This window comes from Oncorhynchus kisutch, linkage group LG9 (assembly GCF_002021735.2).
Source record: "Oncorhynchus kisutch isolate 150728-3 linkage group LG9, Okis_V2, whole genome shotgun sequence".
NCBI lineage: Eukaryota > Metazoa > Chordata > Actinopteri > Salmoniformes > Salmonidae > Oncorhynchus > Oncorhynchus kisutch.
Genome location: NC_034182.2, coordinates 7,116,111 through 7,136,221, shown reverse-complemented (window position 1 = coordinate 7,136,221; position 20,111 = coordinate 7,116,111). Strand labels below are relative to the sequence as shown.

At 43.7% G+C, this 20,111-nt stretch overlaps 1 protein-coding gene across 1 annotated transcript; it reads left to right on the top strand.

Moving 5' to 3' along the window:
- The first annotated feature begins 10,203 nt into the window (after nucleotides 1-10,203).
- On the top strand, nucleotides 10,204-20,108 carry LOC109896700 (gelsolin). The gene is made up of 16 exons (XM_031831707.1): nucleotides 10,204-10,384; nucleotides 14,197-14,390; nucleotides 14,551-14,705; nucleotides 15,121-15,282; nucleotides 15,624-15,773; nucleotides 15,940-16,029; nucleotides 16,139-16,271; nucleotides 16,442-16,746; nucleotides 17,030-17,163; nucleotides 17,401-17,491; nucleotides 17,764-17,934; nucleotides 18,282-18,456; nucleotides 18,607-18,728; nucleotides 18,948-19,025; nucleotides 19,293-19,353; nucleotides 19,490-20,108. The coding sequence occupies exons 3-16, from the start codon at nucleotides 14,703-14,705 to the stop codon at nucleotides 19,657-19,659; spliced, it is 1,845 nt and encodes a 614-aa protein (XP_031687567.1). The 5' UTR covers nucleotides 10,204-10,384; nucleotides 14,197-14,390; nucleotides 14,551-14,702; the 3' UTR covers nucleotides 19,660-20,108.
- The last annotated feature ends 3 nt before the right edge of the window (nucleotides 20,109-20,111 follow it).

The window sequence follows — 20,111 nt, the reverse complement described above, 5'->3', positions numbered from 1 at the left end:
GTTATGACCCCTACACCTCGTACCAGAGCCTGCTGCGTAAGGGAATCCACCCTCGTTCTCTTGTCCAATCAGGGCGATGAGCATTCCCTCCTGCTACATATACAGGTAAATGCATCGTGGTTACACATCTCAACACGCATTCAGCGTTGAATGTCACAAAACTGTAGAGATAGCATCCGTAAATAATGTAGCTATTATCTCCATTCAAACCAGAGCAGAGAGAGGTACACAGCAACAGGGCCTTCATGACTGAGGCCCAAAGTGACGGCAACGGTGTCACGCCTTGGTCTTAGTATTTTGTGTTTTCTTTAATTATTTGGTCAGGCCAGGGTGTGACATGGGTTATTGTGGTGTGTTTTTGTCTTAGGGGTTTTGTGGGGTGTCTACGTAGTCTATGGCTGCCTGAGGCGGTCTCAATCAGAGTCAGGTGATTATCGTTGTCTCTGATTGGGAACCATATTTAGGCAGCCATATTCTGTGAGTGTTTTCGTGGGTGATTGTTCCTGTCTTTGTGTTTGCACCAGATAGGGCTGTTTCGGTTTTCGTCATTTCATTTTTGTTATTTTTGTTATTTTTGTAGTTTCCGCTTGTATAGGGTTTTCCTTCATTTAAATAAATCATGAATCATCATCACGCTGCATTTTGGTCCGATCCTTGTTCTACCTCTTCGTCAGAGGAGGAGATAGAAGAGAGCCGTTACAAACGGTTATTATTCTTCACTGATAACAAATTGACTATTGACGATGTCTTTAGTGATCTGTTACCAGTCATCATCAGTGATCCTATGTGACCAGTGATTATGACTGTTTTTGTTGTTTGTTCCTCACCTGTAGAAGATGGTTGTCAGTAGGATCCAGGTGTGAAAGGGAGAGTGGAGGTGTTGGTCTCTGAGTTGTTGCTCTGTCTGAACAGGAAGGGAGGAAGCAGAGCAGATCCCACTGCAGGCTGAGAACAACCTCACACAGGTTAGTTAGACCTACCACTCACTCTTAAAGGGAAACTTTATCTTCTTTTATTAGTCCACTGTCGATATGAGGCAAAATAAAACTTAACTGCTGACATGCAAAATATTTCGGGACTATATCAGCAGTGGACTAATTTAAAAAATAACAAAAGATAGTTTTGAGTGGATTGTCCCTTTAAATCCGAGCCACGATGCTAAGACTTCGCTTTAACACTGTAATTGCTCTAGTAATACCATTTTATGTTCTTAGCGTATAGACTTTCACTCAGTTATGAAAGGCTGTCATACAGCCTGCTGAAATGATCACTCTGCTTCCCAATTTCCTGTCATTTCAGGCTGGTGAGCAGGACAGAGACAGGGAGAGTGTGATGTTACTGCTGACAGCGCGGCAGACTTTGGCTGAGCTCTATGGAGACGGACCAGCACAGAGAGGCAGAGACGTACTGTAGATCAGCTCTGGAGACCGCCCAGACTCACACCGCTACCTGCCTTGAGAGACATGAGAGAATCACTGTTGGAAAGGGTATGTCTCCAGTGAGTTGGGGCAATATGGGTCTCAGGTTTTTAAATAAGCAACCTGATGATGTATTTTTTTCATTCACAACGTAAGTAAATGCTTTTAGTGTGCTGAAATGATATGTATTTCATGTTTCTCCCCTATCAGGTCAGTTGCTTTGTGTGCTCTGCCAGCTGCTGTTTGCAGATGTCCGAACCATCGAGGCCTCTCAGATACTCAATGGCATCATCAATATGGGACACCACAAACTCCACCTGTGTACTGACGCCACTGTATCACTGCTCTGTGGGATACACAGGTGTGTATTAAATAGCATAAATAGGGATAGTCTCATGTGTGACGTTTCTGTACTTCATAGGTTCAGCTACAGGTGTTTCTATGTCTTTTTCTGTTGTTAGACCTAAACCCACGTGTATGACTTTTGATACTCTATGTCTCAATTTAGGCAAGCTAAGACTAATGGGATGATTAAAAAAAATGTGTATGTGACAGACTCAGCCTGCAAGACCCACATGGAGCTGAGAAGCACCTCCAGGTTGCCTTGGAAGACCAGGAGGCGCTGGTATGGTAGAGAGCACCCTCTAGTGGTGGAGGTGGAGGAGTGCCTGGCAGACATCTTGGCCGACACCTGCGCTGACACAGCAGGGTGAGACTACCTCTCTTCTAGTGTTCTTCTGGTTCTTCTTCTCCTCTTCTTCATCATTAATTGTGTCCTCCATCGTCTCCTCAGTAGTTTCTTCTCTTCTCCCTCTTCTCTCTCTTCCTCCTCCCATCCCCTCCTCGGTAGTTTACTCAGTCAGTCACAGTATATGAATGTCAGTGTGGTGAAGATGTGACGTGTTGAGCAAGATGCTAGCAGTGGAGCTGTATCGACACACGGTGCACGTCAAAGACCAGGACATGAAGCTTTGTCCCCCCGCATCGCCATGTCTTCAGGCGAATGGATGTAGCCTCGCAGGCACCTTGGTCAAACTTGGCAATTAGTTCCTTTTTTCAAACAGATGCACCACAACTCTCAATCATTCTTACATTTTTTTTTAGACTGTTAGCAACTGCACAGAGTGTAATATGTTTAGCTTGTGTGTGTCATGGCAGCCAGGCAGATATTTCATGGCTCCGGTAATACAGAGATTAGAGAGGCTGTTGGACTGCTGCAGAGAGCTCTGGACTTGTACATCTGCTTCCTGGGGTCTGATCACACACTGACCAGAGACTTACAACAGTAAGCCTTCTTTAGCTCCTACACAATTGAAAATGCTAACATTTCCTTCTTGCATTGTCATTGGCTCTAACAGAGTTTTAGGGTTTTAAACACAGAATCCAGGAGACCTCTGGCCACTTGGGTCTTCAGTTCCAGAACCCTCTCCCACCTCTCCACTAGGAGACTAAGCAGTGGCACCAGACCCAACACAGCCGCACCCCTCCACTCCCACCTGGCCTGGTACAGGGGCACCACACACAACCCTCTGGACCTCTCCGGAAAGAGATTCCTGTCAGCCCCGTCCAACAAGTTCCACAATACACAGCCAGAACTGAAACCAGAACTAGTGGAGTACCTGAACTACATCAACAGACAGAACCAACTGTCTTCTTCTCCCAGGCCCTGGTCTGCCTTCCAGACCACAGTGTTTGGGCCACAGAGTGACATCAGAAACCCGATCCCAGAACTCAAACCCAGTCCTTCTTCAGCACCGGGCTTTCGTTCCATAGACAGGACCCAAATGCTGCATAGAGCAGGCTGGTGCCACCTACCAGGCAGGTACGTGCTGGAGGAACGGACAGTAACAGCTTTGAACAAAGAGATTGGATCCCCTTTGCACACACAGAGATGCACACCGCTGGTCAGACAGACAGGCCAGGGACAGGGAGGAGAACAGAGCTGGTCAGACAGACAGACAGGCCAGGGACAGGGAGGAGAACCGAGCTGGAGAGACAGACAGGCCAGGGACAGGGAGGAGAACAGAGCTGGAGAGACAGACAAGCCAGGGACAGGGAGGAGAACAGAGCTGGAGAGACAGACAGGCCAGGGACAGGGAGGAGAACAGAGCTGGAGAGACAGACAGGCCAGGGACAGGGAGGAGAACAGAGCTGGAGAGACAGACAGGCCAGGGACAGGGAGGAGAACAGAGCTGGAGAGACAGACAGGTCAGGCACAGGGAGGAGAACAGAGCTGGAGTCTATGTTTGTGTAGAATTGAGTGTGTGTGTGTGTCACAGGAGGTTGGTGTCACCATAATAGGGGAGGACGGGATCGTGGTGGTGGCTGAAGCGGAATTAGTGGAATGGTATCAAATACATCAATACGGCCGGAATGGTTCATGCTGCGGGCGGGCAGTGGGTGGTCAGACGACTTCAGGATGAAAATGTTGTTTTAGTCCAGCCAGCAGAGGCTCATGTTACACAGCCGGCTTGCGCACCTGCTTCTAACAGTGGTGGCAAAAACAATGATCCGATGTGATTGAGTTTGTGGCCATTTATGTGATGAATGACAAAATTATCAAATCCTATAGGAGTCCAATAAGACTGGTTCCAAAATCGGATAGGATTTGTATATTAGTATCTTGTATTGGAATCCTATAGGATAGAATGGTAAAGAGTCCAATAGGACTGGTACCAAAATCTGCGAGGATTGTTCTGTTGGTTTCTTGTAGATTAAATCCTATAGGATATAATCCCATAGGAGTCCAATAGGACTAGTTCCAAAATCTGAGAGGATTTTTCTATTGGTCATACTGCAAATGAACTTGCAACCTTGAATCCGTCCCATATTGTGGTGGTGTGTTGAATAGGTTGAGAGGTGTGAGTAGGTAAATAAAGGCCTTCCCACACTGTACGTCAGATTCAGTCTATTACGATTATTACATGTCACACTGTGTGATGTTACCAAATTAAAATCATAATATCAACTTGGCCAGATTGTACGATTTGCTTCAGTTCTGTCGAGAAAGTCTGCGATGGCTAAAATTGCAGAAAGGCTATGACAATGTTCTGGCAGTATGAGTGTTTGGCTGAAAATCTCCCTCCTGACAGAATTCTCCTCCACGCACGTACTCAATTCCTCATTGCTGAGACTTCCTTGCTAGTTGAGATTTCAATAAGATATCCCTCTAGTGGTGTGGGGGCTGTGCTTTGGCAAAGTGGGTGGGGTTATATCCTTCCTGTTTGGCCCTATCCGGGGGTGTCCTCGGATGGGGCCACAGTGTCTCCTGACCCCTCCTGTCTCAGCCTCCAGTATTTATGCTGCAGTAGTTTATGTGTCGGGGGGCTGGGGTCAGTTTGTTATATCTGGAGTACTTCTCCTGTCCTATTCGGTGTCCTGTGTGAATCTAAGTGTGCGTTCTCTAATTCTCTCCTTCTCTCTTTCTTTCTCTCTCTCGGAGGACCTGAGCCCTAGGACCATGCCCCAGGACTACCTGACATGATGACTCCTTGCTGTCCCCAGTCCACCTGGCCATGCTGCTGTTCCAGTTTCAACTGACCTGAGCCCTAGGACCATGCCCCAGGACTACCTGACATGATGACTCCTTGCTGTCCCCAGTCCACCTGGCCATGCTGCTGTTCCAGTTTCAACTTCCACCTGACTGTGCTGCTGCTCCAGTTTCAACTGTTCTGCCTTATTATTATTCGACCATGCTGGTCATTTATGAACATTTGAACATCTTGGCCATGTTCTGTTATAATCTCCACCCGGCACAGCCAGAAGAGGACTGGCCACCCCACATAGCCTGGTTCCTCTCTAGGTTTCTTCCTAGGTATTGGCCTTTCTAGGGAGTTTTTCCTAGCCACCGTGCTTCTACACCTGCATTGCTTGCTGTTTGGGGTTTTAGGCTGGGTTTCTGTACAGCACTTTGAGATATCAGCTGATGTACGAAGGGCTATATAAATAAATTTGATGATTTGAATGGTAATGTCTGCAGTTTTCGGGTTTGGCTATTTGTTTCAAGTGTATTAATCTAAAAATAAATCTCTTTGCCAAAATCCGTCATCTCTCCCATGTCTTATTTGACTAGTAGTTGTTCTGAAATGTTTATTGCTTGCCTACATTTGACTCCCTCTGTTTAATACAACACACATACATTCATTATTCATTTCGGTTGCCTATCCTGCCATGAAGTTTGTTCCATAGAAAGTATGTGACTCTGATGTGTGCCACAGAAAGTATTTGACTGTAGTGACAAAATTAAGGAAATTAGAAGGGGGGGAGGATTTTGGCCAAAATCCCTCACCCCCTTTCTATCTTGGGACTGCAAGGCCTGACACACTTCATAATAATTTTGGTAGCTCATGTTGACCAGTAGTGTGTGCCACAGAAAACCAAATTCGAGTATAAATAAACATTTATTTTAGAAGCATTTTGTCATTTTTAAGAAAATAAAAATAATACTAGCACACAATAACACAAAAACATGTAAATACAATCTTTATAATCCACAACTGTGACTCTGATAATATACAGTATGTTTTTCATAGCAGTGTAGCCATATCACCTTAAGAAGAATGAGTGTATGTGGAATACGTTGGATTTTGGACAAGCCAAAGTGATGGAAAATAAATCAGTTCATTCTGTCTTTATTGTATATCATGATATCTGTGAGGCAAGACAATAACATATCTTATGATTAAAAAGACAAACCAAACCTGTTGTCACGCCCTGACCTTAGAGATCCTTTAAATTCTCTATTTGGTAGGTCAGGGTGTGACTAGGGTGGGAAGTCTATGGTCTTGGTCTTTATTTAACGACGGACGTAACGCCTGTTGCATCATTTGAGGTTAAATACATTTAGAAATAAGGACAGAGGAGAATAAAGAGGATCAGGGGAGAATCAATGTAACTTAAGCAAATCAAATGTATTTTTAAGTTATCAATTTGTACAATATATGCTGAAACGATACATGTTATGGTAAATGTTGTATTTCATGATGGAATCTACCATATTCTAAAATGTAACATATACAGTATATTATATGACAAGAAGAAAACTGCTACCGAACCTGTTCACTGCTAGAGTCAAAGCACAACAAACATATGTTTTTATTATAAACAGAGCAACAGGTAGAAGTGTATTCCTAGTACAAAAGTAAATCGGTATCAAAGGGCTTTTTGAATAAGTGGCTATTGAATCAGCATTTACAAACAGCAAGGGACTTTGCAGTTATGATGCCTGCAGCTCAACTCATTCAACCAATTAGGCAACAGTACACAGCCAAGTCTTGGTGATTGTCCACTGAATCCTTAATGAGAAGACAACTTCAAGAATGACACAATTGTAGATCACAGAGAAAGAACAACAGTACAGCACTTTATCCAGGCTGAGGGGTATTAAGGAGCTGGTCATTTTCTGGCCCTGTAGACTATAATTAGAATCCTGAACATAATGTGAGCTGCAATAGGGAGCCCGTCCAGGGTGCAAATCAGTGGAGGGGAATCCGAGAATGCAGGCAGTCCAGCAGGGTGTGAGTTGAAGTTGTCAAATCTGGAGCTGACAACGCTCTGATTTAGCATCTTGGGGGCATCGCTGGATGGTGTGGCGGAAGAAGCAGAACATTCAGGTTAGGGCTGGAATGTAAATTACGTGATCATCTAACATCTGAGAATGGGCAGGCATTCCCTCGGATGAAGAGCATCGCCGTCTTGCTGATTATGTGCTGTCATCCAGGTGGAAATCATCCATATCTGATGTAGGAAAATAGACAAGTTGAGTGTCCCGTGAATAAGTTGATGTATATGTACTGTACGTGTGTGTGTGTGTGTGTGTGTATATCTCTTGGTATATATTTTATTCTAATTTCTATTATCATTATTGTGTTTTGTGGTTGAGGGGTGGGGGGTGGGGGGAGGTTGATGGGGATGGTGGAGGTGCTGGGGGTGTCCTATTGAGGGTTGATGGGGATGGTGGAGGTGCTGGGGGTGTCCTATTGAGGGTTGATGGGGATGGTGGAGGTGCTGGGAGTGTCCTATTGAGGGTTGATGGGGATGGTGGAGGTGCTGGGGGTGTCCTATTGAGGTTTGATGGCAATGGTGGAGGTGCTGGGAGGTTCCTATTGAGGGTTGATGGGGATGATGGAGAAGCTGGGGTGTCCTATTGAGGGTTGATGGGGCTGGTGGAGGTGCTGGGGGTGTCCTATTAAGGGTTGATGGAGATGGTGGAGGTACTGGGGGTGTCCTATTGAGGGTTGATGGAGGTGCTGGGGGTGTCCTATTGAGGGTGAAGAAAATGTGAGCGAATTGGGTGAATTTTGGCACATTCCTCCTGACAGAGCTGGTGTAACGGAGTCAGGATGTAGGCCTCCTTGCTCGCACACGGTTTTTCAGTTCTGCCCACACATTTTCTATAGGATTGAGGTCAGGGATTTGTGATGGCCACTCCAATACCTTGACTTTGTTGTCCTTAAGCCATTTTGCCACAACTTTGGAAGTATTCTTGGGGTCATTGTCCATTTGGAAGACCCATTTGCGACAAAGATTTAACTTCCTGACCGATGTCTTGAGATGTTGCTTCAATATATCCACATAATTTTCCTCCTCATGATGCCATCTATTTTGTGAAGTGCACCGGTCCCTCCTGCAGCAAAGCACCTCCACAACATGATGCTGCCACCCCTGTGCTTCACGGTTGGGATGATGTTCTTTGGCTTGCAAGCCTCCCCCTTTTTCCTCCAAACATAACGATGGTCATTATGGCTAAACAGTTCTATTTTTGTTTCATCAGACCAGAGGATATTTCTCCAAAAAGTATGATTTTTGTCACCATGTGCAGTTGCAAACCGTAGTCTCGCTTTTCTATGATGGTTTTGGAGCAGTGGCTTCTTCCTTCCTGAGCGGCCTTTTGGGTTATGTTGATATAGGACTCGTTTTACTGTGGATATAGATACTTTTGTACCTGTTTCCTCTAGCATCTTCACAGGGTCCTTTGCTGTTGTTCTGGGATTGATTTGCACTTTTCACACCAAAGCACGTTCATCTCTAGGAGACAGAACACGTCTCTTTCCTGAGCAGTATGACGGCTGATTGGTCCCATGGTGTTTTTACTTGAGTACTATTGTTTGTACAGATGAACATGGTACCTTCAGGCATTTGGAAATTGCTCCCAAGGATGAACCAGACTTGTGGTGTCTTTTTAAAAAATACTGAGGTCTTGGCTGATTTATTTTGATTTCCCCATAATGTCAAGCAAAGAGGCACTGAGTTTGAAGGTAGGCCTTGAAATAAATCCACAGGTACACCTCCAATTGACTCAAATGATTTAAATTAGCCTATCAGAAGCTTCTAAAGCCATGACATCATTTTCTGGAATTGTCCAAGCTGTTTATAGGCACAGTCAACTTAGTGTATGTAAACTTCTGACCAACTGGAATTGTGATACAGTGAGTTATAAGTGAAATGATCTGTCTGTCTGTCTGTCTCTAAACAATTGTTGGAAAAATTACTTGTGTCATGCACAAAGTAGATGTCCTAACCGACTTGACAAAACTATAGTTTGCTAACAAGAAATGTGTGGAGTGGTTGAAAAACGAGTTTAAATGACTCCAACCTAAGTGTACGCAAACTTCTGACTTCTGTACATGTAGGCAAGTAAAATGTAAGGCAAGCAATAAACATTTCAGAACAACTATTAGTCGAATAAGACATGGGAGTGATTACGAATTTTGGCAAAGAGATTTATTTATAGACTAATACACTTGAAACAAATAGCCAAACAGAAAACTGCAGAAATTACTAGTGAAATCTCAACTAGCAAGCAAGCCTCGGCAATGAAGAATTGAGTGTGTGCGCGTCCACGCGAAGGGTGGCAGATTGCTGGCAGGGGGGAGATTTTCGGCACAACACCTGCCTACGCAATGAAACCGTTGACCTTCAATTAATATTTATTTTTACTGGAAGGCTAGCCAACTACTACGAGGTTGGTGTCCATTTTTAAAAATCTAAATTCAACTGATATCTTGTAATTGAACAGAGTAGTGAGGTGGCAAATAACTGGTATGCCGATAATACGGGACCTATTGTTTTGCTGAACGGTTTATCAAAAAGTTGATTGTAAGGCCAAGTAGTATTTCCACTGAAATGTCAATCATGCTAATTATTAACCCGTTAGCAAACATTTTTACGACCCCAATAATCACAAAACATTGATGGCTTGATCACAAGATAACACTGTTGAAGGTAATATATTTCTGAAACGCTGTTGAATAGCCGATAATACGGGGCGCTCCACTATAGGATTTTCTTTTGGATTCAGGATTTTTTTTATTGAAATCCTATCAGATTTTGGAACCAGTCCTATTGGACTACCAAAAGGTACAATCTGATCTGATCTTTCTTTTGGATTCTAATATAATTGTTTTATTGGAATACTATAGGATTTTTTTATACTAGGGATAGCGATCTCAGTCACCCGATCTCAACCCAATTAAACACTTATGGGAGATTCTGGAGCTGCGCCTGATATAGCGTTTTCCTCCACCATCAACAAAACACCAAATTGTGGAAGAATGGTGTAGCATCCCTCCAATAGAGTTCTAGACAAGTGTAGAATCTATGCCAAGTGCATTGAAGCTGTTGGGTCATCGTCTGCATTTCCACCTGAAACCCCAATCTGAAACCAATCAGATCAGCTCTGAAAAACATATTTTGTGATTGGTTTTAAATACCGATTAGTGGTAAAAAAAAAAAAAATGTTTATCAGAACTGGGCTGTCTAAACGCACCAACGATCTATTAAGACGGTTTGTGTTGACGTGTACTTTATTTGGGCAGTTACCTGTACATGGTGCAGAAGGGAGTCGCCCATACAGTCATTTTATCCACCACAATCTACGGAAGCGCGTTGTCACTTTATCGCTGAGCAACCTCTTGATACCAGCCGCTAACGACAAGCATAAACGTTTATTTATTATTACACACCAGGTAGGTTACTTTGTTTTTAATTCAGATTTGCGTTGTCATTCAACGTTTACAACTTTAGAATCGCTTATGTTCTCCAATTCTCTTGATTGCCTTCCTCATTGAAAGTCAAAAACAACAATGATATCGTTGTGGGTTTTTGTTAAAACAAAGTTAAAATGTTCTAATAGGATGTTGAATAAATGTGACAATTTAAATTGTATACAGTTATTCTCTACATTAGAAAATATTTCTTAATTGAATTCCTTATCTTCTCAAATGTTAATTTACGCGATGTTGGGTAGTCTCTTGGCGTAGAGGATGCCTGGATATTTTTTAAAAATGCCTTCCTAACCATCTTAAATAAACATGCCCCATTTAAGAAATTTAGAACCAGGAACAGATATAGCCCCTTGGTTCTCCCCAGACCTGACTGCCCTTAACCAACACAAAAACATCCTATGGCGTTCTGCATTAGCATCGAACAGCCCCCGTGATATGCAGCTGTTCAGGGAAGCTAGAAATCATTATACACAGGCAGTTAGAAAAGCCAAGGCTAGCTTTTTCAAGCAGAAATTTGCTTCCTGCAACACTAACTCAAAAAAGTTCTGGGACACTGTAAAGTCCATGGAGAATAAGAACACCTCCTCCCAGCTGCCCACTGCACTGAAGATAGGAAACACTGTCACCACTGATAAATCCACCATAATTGAGAATTTCAATAAGCATTTTTCTACGGCTGGCCATGCTTTCCACCTGGCTACTCCTACCCCGGACAACAGCACTGCACCCCCAACAGCAACTCGCCCAAGCCTTCCCCATTTCTCCTTCTCCCAAATCCATTCAGCTGATGTTCTGAAAGAGCTGCAAAATCTGGACCCCTACAAATCAGCCGGGCTAGACAATCTGGACCCTTTCTTCCTAAAATTATCTGCCGAAATTGTTGCCACCCCTATTACTAGCCTGTTCAACCTCTCTTTCGTGTCGTCTGAGATTCCCAAAGATTGGAAAGCAGCTGCGGTCATCCCCCTCTTCAAAGGGGGGGACACTCTTGACCCAAACTGCTACAGACCTATATCTATCCTACCGTGCCTTTCTAAGGTCTTCGAAAGCCAAGTCAACAAACAGATTACCGACCATTTCGAATCTCACCATACCTTCTCTGCTATGCAATCCGGTTTCAGAGCTGGTCATGGGTGCACCTCAGCCACGCTCAAGGTCCTAAACGATATCTTAACCGCCATCGATAAGAAACATTACTGTGCAGCCGTATTCATTGATCTGGCCAAGGCTTTCGACTCTGTCAATCACCATATCCTCATCGGCAGACTCGACAGCCTTGGTTTCTCAAATGATTGCCTCGCCTGGTTCACCAACTACTTCTCTGATAGAGTTCAGTGTGTCAAATCGGAGGGTCTGCTGTCCGGACCTCTGGCAGTCTCTATGGGGGTGCCACAGGGTTCAATTCTTGGACCGACTCTCTTCTCTGTATACATCAATGAGGTCGCTCTTGCTGCTGGTGAGTCCCTGATCCACCTCTACGCAGACGACACCATTCTGTATACTTCCGGCCCTTCTTTGGACACTGTGTTAACAACCCTCCAGGCAAGCTTCAATGCCATACAACTCTCCTTCCGTGGCCTCCAATTGCTCTTAAATACAAGTAAAACTAAATGCATGCTCTTCAACCGATCGCTACCTGCACCTACCCGCCTGTCCAACATCACTACTCTGGACGGCTCTGACTTAGAATACGTGGACAACTACAAATACTTAGGTGTCTGGTTAGACTGTAAACTCTCCTTCCAGACCCATATCAAACATCTCCAATCCAAAGTTAAATCTAGAATTGGCTTCCTATTTCGCAACAAAGCATCCTTCACTCATGCTGCCAAACATACCCTTGTAAAACTGACCATCCTACCAATCCTCGACTTTGGCGATGTCATTTACAAAATAGCCTCCAATACCCTACTCAACAAATTGGATGCAGTCTATCACAGTGCAATCCGTTTTATCACCAAAGCCCCATATACTACCCACCATTGCGACCTGTACGCTCTCGTTGGCTGGCCCTCGCTTCATACTCGTCGCCAAACCCACTGGCTCCATGTCATCTACAAGACCCTGCTAGGTAAAGTCCCCCCTTATCTCAGCTCGCTGGTCACCATAGCATCTCCCACCTGTAGCACACGCTCCAGCAGGTATATCTCTCTAGTCACCCCCAAAACCAATTCTTTCTTTGGCCGCCTCTCCTTCCAGTTCTCTGCTGCCAATGACTGGAACGAACTACAAAAATCTCTGAAACTGGAAACACTTATCTCCCTCACTAGCTTTAAGCACCAACTGTCAGAGCAGCTCACAGATTACTGCACCTGTACATAGCCCACCTATAATTTAGCCCAAACAACTACCTCTTTCCCAACTGTATTTAATTTTAATTTATTTATTTATTTTGCTCCTTTGCACCCCATTATTTTTTATTTCTACTTTGCACATTCTTCCATTGCAAAACTACCATTCCAGTATTTTACTTGCTATATTGTATTTACTTTGCCATCATGGCCTTTTTTGCCTTTACCTCCCTTCTCACCTCACATTGTATATAGACTTGTTTATACTGCATTATTGACTGTATGTTTGTTTTTACTCCATGTGTAACTCTGTGTCGTTTTATCTGTCGAACTGCTTTGCTTTATCTTGGCCAGGTCGCAATTGTAAATGAGAACTTGTTCTCAACTTGCCTACCTGGTTAAATAAAGGTAAAATAAATAAATAAATAAATAAATGAGTCACTCCCTCAGGTATTACCTTATCTCATGAGAGGTTTCTTGGGCCGTTTATAAACTGGAAGATAAGCCTTAGTCATGATATAGGGCCAGTTTCCTGGACAAAGATTATGTTTAGTCCTGGACTAAGAAGGGTTTTCAATGGAGATTCTCCATTTTAAAGTGTTTTTCTGTCCAGGACTAGGCTTAATCTGTGTCCATTCGTTTTCTGAAAAGTGTAGGTTAACCCACGAAGAAGTAGGAAAGTAGGTTAACCCATGAAGGCTATAACTAGTATCTGTTCATTAAACCAGGGCAAAATAATGTTTTTTTCAGCTGACATGAGAACATCATACATGCAGAAGGTTGTTTTATTGTAGGAGGAGGGAAATATTGCCTGATGACTCATACTGAATGTAATTTGACTGCTCTATTGGTCATCATGGAGAAGAAATGTTAGTGGGTGAGGCATTTGGCCAGAGTGAGGTGGATTGGTAGCCAGGCAAGAAACAAATGTTTACCAGCTGAAACAATGGGCCAGTGTTTTGCATGGCAGGGTGCCCTGGTTGGGTGGAGATTTCACTTAAGGACCAATGGAATGGTCTAAAATGTTTAAACTCTGCCCAGCCGGGGCACCGGCCCATACAAAACGAACTCCCTCACCCCTCTTTGTTTTTTGGGAGGCAACTAGTCTAGTGTATCACGTGGGGGAGGATAATGGAGAAAGCCCTTGGGCAAGATGAGACTAAAGCTACTGATTGGCTGGAGATATGAGAGCACTCCCTCATCTCTTTCTCTGCTCAGACAAGTTATTTGCAAATAAAGGTTAAATAAATAGAATAAACATTTGCGAGCGAGTGGTGAAATCAAAACCTGTATCAACATTAGAGAACATCTCTGGTTTAACTGCTGTGTCTCTCCACAGACCTTATTTGAACTATTAACTGACACACAATCCCTAACTCTATTAGTTCGGAGTGGAACGTTATCACAAACAGGTCTGGATTCCAGGCTATCCTAGGGACACGTATCGTAAGTTGAATGGCATGTTTTTCCTGCCCCATATAGCATGGCGTACCACCCTGAGTTTAAGAGGGCCGGGAAGAAGCCTGGGCTCCAGGTGTGGAGAGTTGAGAGTCTGGACCTGGTGGCCGTGCCAGAGAGTCTGTATGGCGGGTTCTACTCAGGGGACGCATACCTTGTTCTTAATACCATTAAGCAACGTTCTGGGCATCTACAGTATGACCTTCACTTCTGGCTAGGTAAAACTTGATCTGGTCGAAATGACTGTATTTCTTGAAATGCTGTACAGTGTTTGTACATTTCAGCCCACTGATGTGTGCTTATGCACTTTTACAGTTGAAATCCATTCCATTATTTGTGAAAATAATGTTGGAAATCATTATTTCTCTGGTCCTGCAGGAGATGACTGTACACAAGATGAGAGTGGAGCAGCAGCCATTTTTACCATCCAAATAGATGACTACCTGGGTGGCAAACCTATTCAGTACCGTGAGGTGCAGGGTTAAGAGTCAAGAACATTTTCAGGCTACTTCAAAACTGGACTGAAGTACATGGTAATGTTTCAAAACGAGTAAAAAGAAACAAAGGAAGTCACACAGTCTGCGTAAGCTCCCAACAATTTAATGGGTAAATCAACATTTTGGCACGCAAGTCTCTTGTTCAGTGTTCACAGTACCTTCTACGCAAAAAGGAACTGTGTGCTGGGTAGAAGGTACTTTGAACCAAAACGTTGGTTTACCTGTTAAATTGTTGGGAGCATACTGTATGTATAGAGTATGTGATAATGTATTTATTTTTACAGTTTACTATTCTGTTAGCCAGCACCTCCACCATCATTTTGGGGTGTGCGTCAGCTCACACTTTTTACTGGAATGTCGAAAGACATTCAATGAGTTTGTTAAATGTATTTACTTACCTCAAGAACTCCTCCACTTATCTTGTTGATTATCTTCCCAATCTTTACCTTAGAAAGGGGGTGTGTCTTCAGGGTTCAAGCACGTGGTGTCCAATGAGGTTAAGGTGCAGCGTGTGCTCCAGGTCAGGGGTCGGCGTGTGGTTCGAGCCACAGAGGTAGCAGTCAGTTGGGACAGCTTCAACCTGGGAGACATTTTTATCCTCGACCTGGGCAACGTGAGTTCACTGAAATCTATAAGAGTTTCTTCAGCAAACTACCTACACTATGTACAAGTATCAAGGAAACATATACTGGTTTAATTTAGTGACATTATTTGCAGATTTTAGTGAAATTGTCTTTGTATGTAGGCTAAGAGTGTATAGTCATTGCTCATGTTAGTAAGCGGTTATTGTAAGTAATCCACTTTGAAACCAATACTGTTTTGGTCATGAATAATGTAAAAGATCATTTGTATATGTTGCGATATGCTTTAGCATAGTCAACAGGCAGAGGAGTTAGAGCTACACTATTACACTTGGTCCACTGTACTGATAGTCTTCACTTGTCTGTATTACAGGAGATTTATCAATGGTGTGGTTCCAAGGCCAATAACTTTGAGAAGCTGAAGGCCACTCAGGTGTCAAAGGATATCCGTGACAATGAACGATGTGGGCGGGCTGAGTTGTACATATGTGACGAGGGGGCAGAATGTGAGAAGATGTTGAAGGTGAGTCTTTCAATGAGGAGGAAGGGATGAAAAAATATTTCATTCCTATACACTTCAAATCATGCCATTGTTTATATGCTCCCAATAAACATATATAGTTAGTTACCTTTTTAACATTAATTATGATAATTTTCTTTGAGATGCCTGACTCGTGGTCTCGTTCCAGATTCTTGGACCCAAACCCGAGTTGCCTGAGGCAAATGCAGATGACACAAATACAGACATGTCCAATAGGAAGCTGGCAAAATTATACAAGGTCAGATCCATTTTCTAATTAAACAATTGAATCGTTAAATATTATGTAATAAGCTGTTTTTGAGCATACCTTCAAATACTAATATTAAATTGAAATGTTTTTCCAAAAGGTGTCTAATGCCAGTGGGGATATGGGTGTGGATATGGTAGCATCGGAGAACCCGTTTTCACAGAATGCCCTGGAGTCAAGTGACTGCTTTATCTTGGACAATGGCCCCAATGGCATGATCTTTGTCTGGAAAGGTATTGGTTTCTTCTCAGCAGCTGGTCTCTATGAATTATTTTGACTGTAAAACCCAAAACTTTAATCTTCCCTTAGATTAGAAACTACTTTTGAATACTGTTGTGCCTAGAAGTCACTTAGTTCTTCTGCCTTTGCAGTTTAATCATGAGTTTATTTGGAATAAAAACAGGTAAGGACGCTAACAAAGAGGAGAGAAGTGCAGTGATGAGTGCTGCCGAACAGTTTATCACAAAGATGGGCTACCCGAAACACACCCAGGTCCAGATCCTACCTGAGAATGGGGAGACCCCTCTGTTCAAGCAGTTCTTCAAAATCTGGCGTGACGCGGACCATACAGTGGGGTTGGGAACCGCCTACGTGTCCAACAAAATCGCCAAGATCAAGAAGGTTCCCTTCGATGCCTCCACTCTCCATCACTCGGATGCCATGGCGGCTCAGCATGGGATGGTGGACGAGGGGAATGGAGAGAAGCAGGTTTTTTGGCGGGGATTCTGGGGTTTTCTCAGTAAACACCATATAGTATGATGGTAGTTACCCTTAAATATTGTGTTTCAAGGTTTAGGGTAGTCACGTGTCCTCAGTAAAGGGATACATACAGCCCCTAAGGGTTACCACTGTGGGCCTGCACACCCACCAAAAAGGTGTCACAATTTCACAAACAAGCCTTTGAGAAAAGAGCTGCAAGGGGTGTTACCTTTTTTCCATTCATGGACTACTACTACTAGCAAGAGCTGTATTTACCTGTTAACCTCCGTAGATCTGGCGTATTGAGGGCGCTGACAAGGTGCCCTTGGAGCCCTCCACTTATGGACGATTCTATGGGGGAGACAGCTACATCATCCTCTACAACTACCAGCATGGAGGGCGTAACGGACAGGTCATCTACATATGGTAAGACAATGGAGATTATCCTTCTGGAAGCAACAGCAGGAAGCTTTGTGTGTTATTGCATAGTCTTACAGCAAAAACTGCTAGCGTCCTTCTATCGTTACAGTAGGCTTCATTTATGAGCACCAGGGCTTTTGTTACATACTGTATTAGACACATCTAAACCAACTATATACTGTATGATATAACCTAAGCATAAATGTATGTTAATAGCACTTGAAAAGTATTCCTTTTTCACAGGCAAGGAGTGGATTCTAGCCAGGATGAAATTGGCGCCTCGGCCATCTTGGCTGCTCAGCTGGATGACGAGTTGGGAGGAGGAGCAGTACAGGTGACTGGATAGTTTTGATTTATCGCAGTCTGCCCAGCATAATACGGTCCAGATCATTTTTAATCAACACGCACTGGATTACAGAATTTAACAATATTAGTTAGTTGTTTTGTCTGCAGACGCTGAATCTATATGAATACGTTTCCATGGTCATGGATATCAACAGGGTCAGAGCGTTGGTCTGTAAAATGAAATGGAAATGAGGGAAGGTTAGGTTTAAAGCCAGGTATCTGACTCGCTCTGATTTTCTGTCTGTTTCTACCGTGATGAAGGTGCGGGTGATCCAGGGTAAGGAGCCTGCCCACCTCATGAGTCTTTTTGGGGGGCAGCCGATGGTAGTGCACCAAGGTGGTACCTCAAGAGAGGGTGGCCAGGCCCAGGCTGCAGACACACAGCTGTTCCAGGTGCGGTCCAACCCTGCTGGCTGCACACGTGCTATAGAGGTGAGTAACAGGAGATGGAAGGTGAGGTGGGAAAATCTCAATAAAATATGTTTTGTAGGTACATCTATTTGGTTACTTTTTGGCTGTATTCACTAGAATCCAAATGGACGCAAACAAGCCGAAATGGGGAAGGACTCATCTGAACTTGTCCAATAAGAAAGGCATCACAAAATGTCTTTGCTACAGTGTACACTAATACACCCCAGTAGATGGAGTAGCCAGCCATTGTGATGTATGGTTGGTTTGTTGTCGACGCTGACTACAGTCCGTTTGCTACTGCTGAACTGTAGTTAGTACCTCCAGTGTACAGTATTTTTAACTGCCTCCTTTCTTCCTCTCCACTCAAGGTTGATGCTGCTGCCTCAAATCTGAACTCCAACGATGTGTTTGTGCTGGTGACCCCGGCATCCTCCTTCATATGGGTGGGAAAGGGGACAAGTGACAGTGAGAAGCATGGAGCTCAAAAGCTAAGTGACCTTCTAGGGGTCTCAGCCTCAGAGCTGGCCGAGGGTGAAGAAGCAGGTACGTTCCCTGCCAGCAGTCTAATTCACTAGGAAATGGTGTTTAGCCAATAGCCACAGAATGTTACTTATGAGGATACAAGGCAAAGCTTTTCCAACCGCTCCATCTTCTTCCAGATCCACAATTGTATGTATGTGTTTGTGTGTCAAGATTACTTTTGGGATGCTCTGGGAGGTAAAGCGGACTACCGTACCTCAGCCAGACTGAAAAACAAAATGGATGTTCATCCACCACGCCTGTTTGCCTGCTCCAACAAAACTGGCCAGTTCGTTGTGAGTCTACCCTGTTATAACTGTAGTATAGCACTTTGCTGCATTCCTGTTTTCATGTTTGACACGATTTGAATATCCATTTGGACAAATTGTTTCCTCTGCTAATGAAATAGCCTTTGATCCACATGTTATACATAAGTGTGGGAAACCATTTCCATGTCCTCCTGAATGTGCAGTGACCTGGCCTGTTGTCAAAATGCCACAATACTATTTCCACAGATTGAAGAGGTGCCTGGGGAGATGACACAAGAAGACCTGGCCCCAGATGATGTCATGCTCTTGGACACCTGGGAACAGGTGACTAGTAGAGGGATTGTCAAGGTGCAACCAGGGCCACGTTCAGTAGCCGAACATTGTAGAAATGCCAATAGAACAAACGCAATTCCTTATTCCACATGTCAGAGGGTTATGTATGTTCTACATAGCATATTTCGATCAGAACGTTCTAAAACGTTGCACCCTGCTGAACGTTCTGAAACGTTGCACCCTGCTGAACGTGCCTCAGGTTTTTTGCTAATAATGCACACCTATTGATTCGCTTAACACTTTCCATGTACCCTTCAGATCTTTGTTTGGATCGGAGGTGAAGCTCATGAGGAGGAGAAGACAGAGGGTATTGCCTCAGGTAAGCAATGGTGGTTTTAAAACAAGATCACATAATTACCTGATAAAAGTGCCGACGGGAACTTAAATATGCCGATTCATTAAATGAACTGTTCTCTTTCCTCACTGCTCCTGCCTATTTCCTGTTCTGTGGTCAGCCATTCGTTACATAGAGACAGACCCTACCAAGCGGGACAGCAGTACGCCCATAGTGAAGTTAAAGCAAGGTCATGAGCCTCCCACGTTCACTGGCTGGTTCTTGGGCTGGGATCATGGGTACTGGAGCAGTAATCCCATGGAACGGGTCATGGTTGGACTCCGTGTCTGAACCACTCCAGGGGGACGTTTCCCCTAGGGGCAACTTCACCCAAAGCCTCATTTGTGCAACTAACTGGGTATCTCCTTTCAACTGTTAGACTGCCCATGGATACCAATTTGTGATGGATAATATACTCTCTTCACACTATTGCGATCTTATGGTTTTCTTGAAGAGAGTTTAGTCATTTCCTTTTCTTACACACTAATACTGTTAGCCCATGTTTTTTTAGCAGTATCTTACTACATTTGCAATAAATGCAACAGAAGTTTTTTTGCTTCTGTACCATGCCGTGTTGGGCAGAGTTCAGATATTCCTGTTTGAGAATCTTGTGCAGACTGAGTTTCCATAACGACCCAAAGGATATGTCATGTCTGACAGTGGACGGAAAAGCTTCAACAAAGCAGAACTGGAAGTAGTCAAATACATTCACATAACTAAATAAAATGTATGATGCCCGATAC

What these genes read in the sequence shown, in the direction of transcription:
- LOC109896700 (XM_031831707.1), top strand. An exon ending in TGGGAGGAGGAGCAGTACAG is followed by an intron (nt 17,492 to 17,763) that starts GTGACTGGATAG and finishes ACCGTGATGAAG; the next exon opens with GTGCGGGTGATCCAGGGTAA. An exon ending in GACAGAGGGTATTGCCTCAG is followed by an intron (nt 19,354 to 19,489) that starts GTAAGCAATGGT and finishes TTCTGTGGTCAG; the next exon opens with CCATTCGTTACATAGAGACA.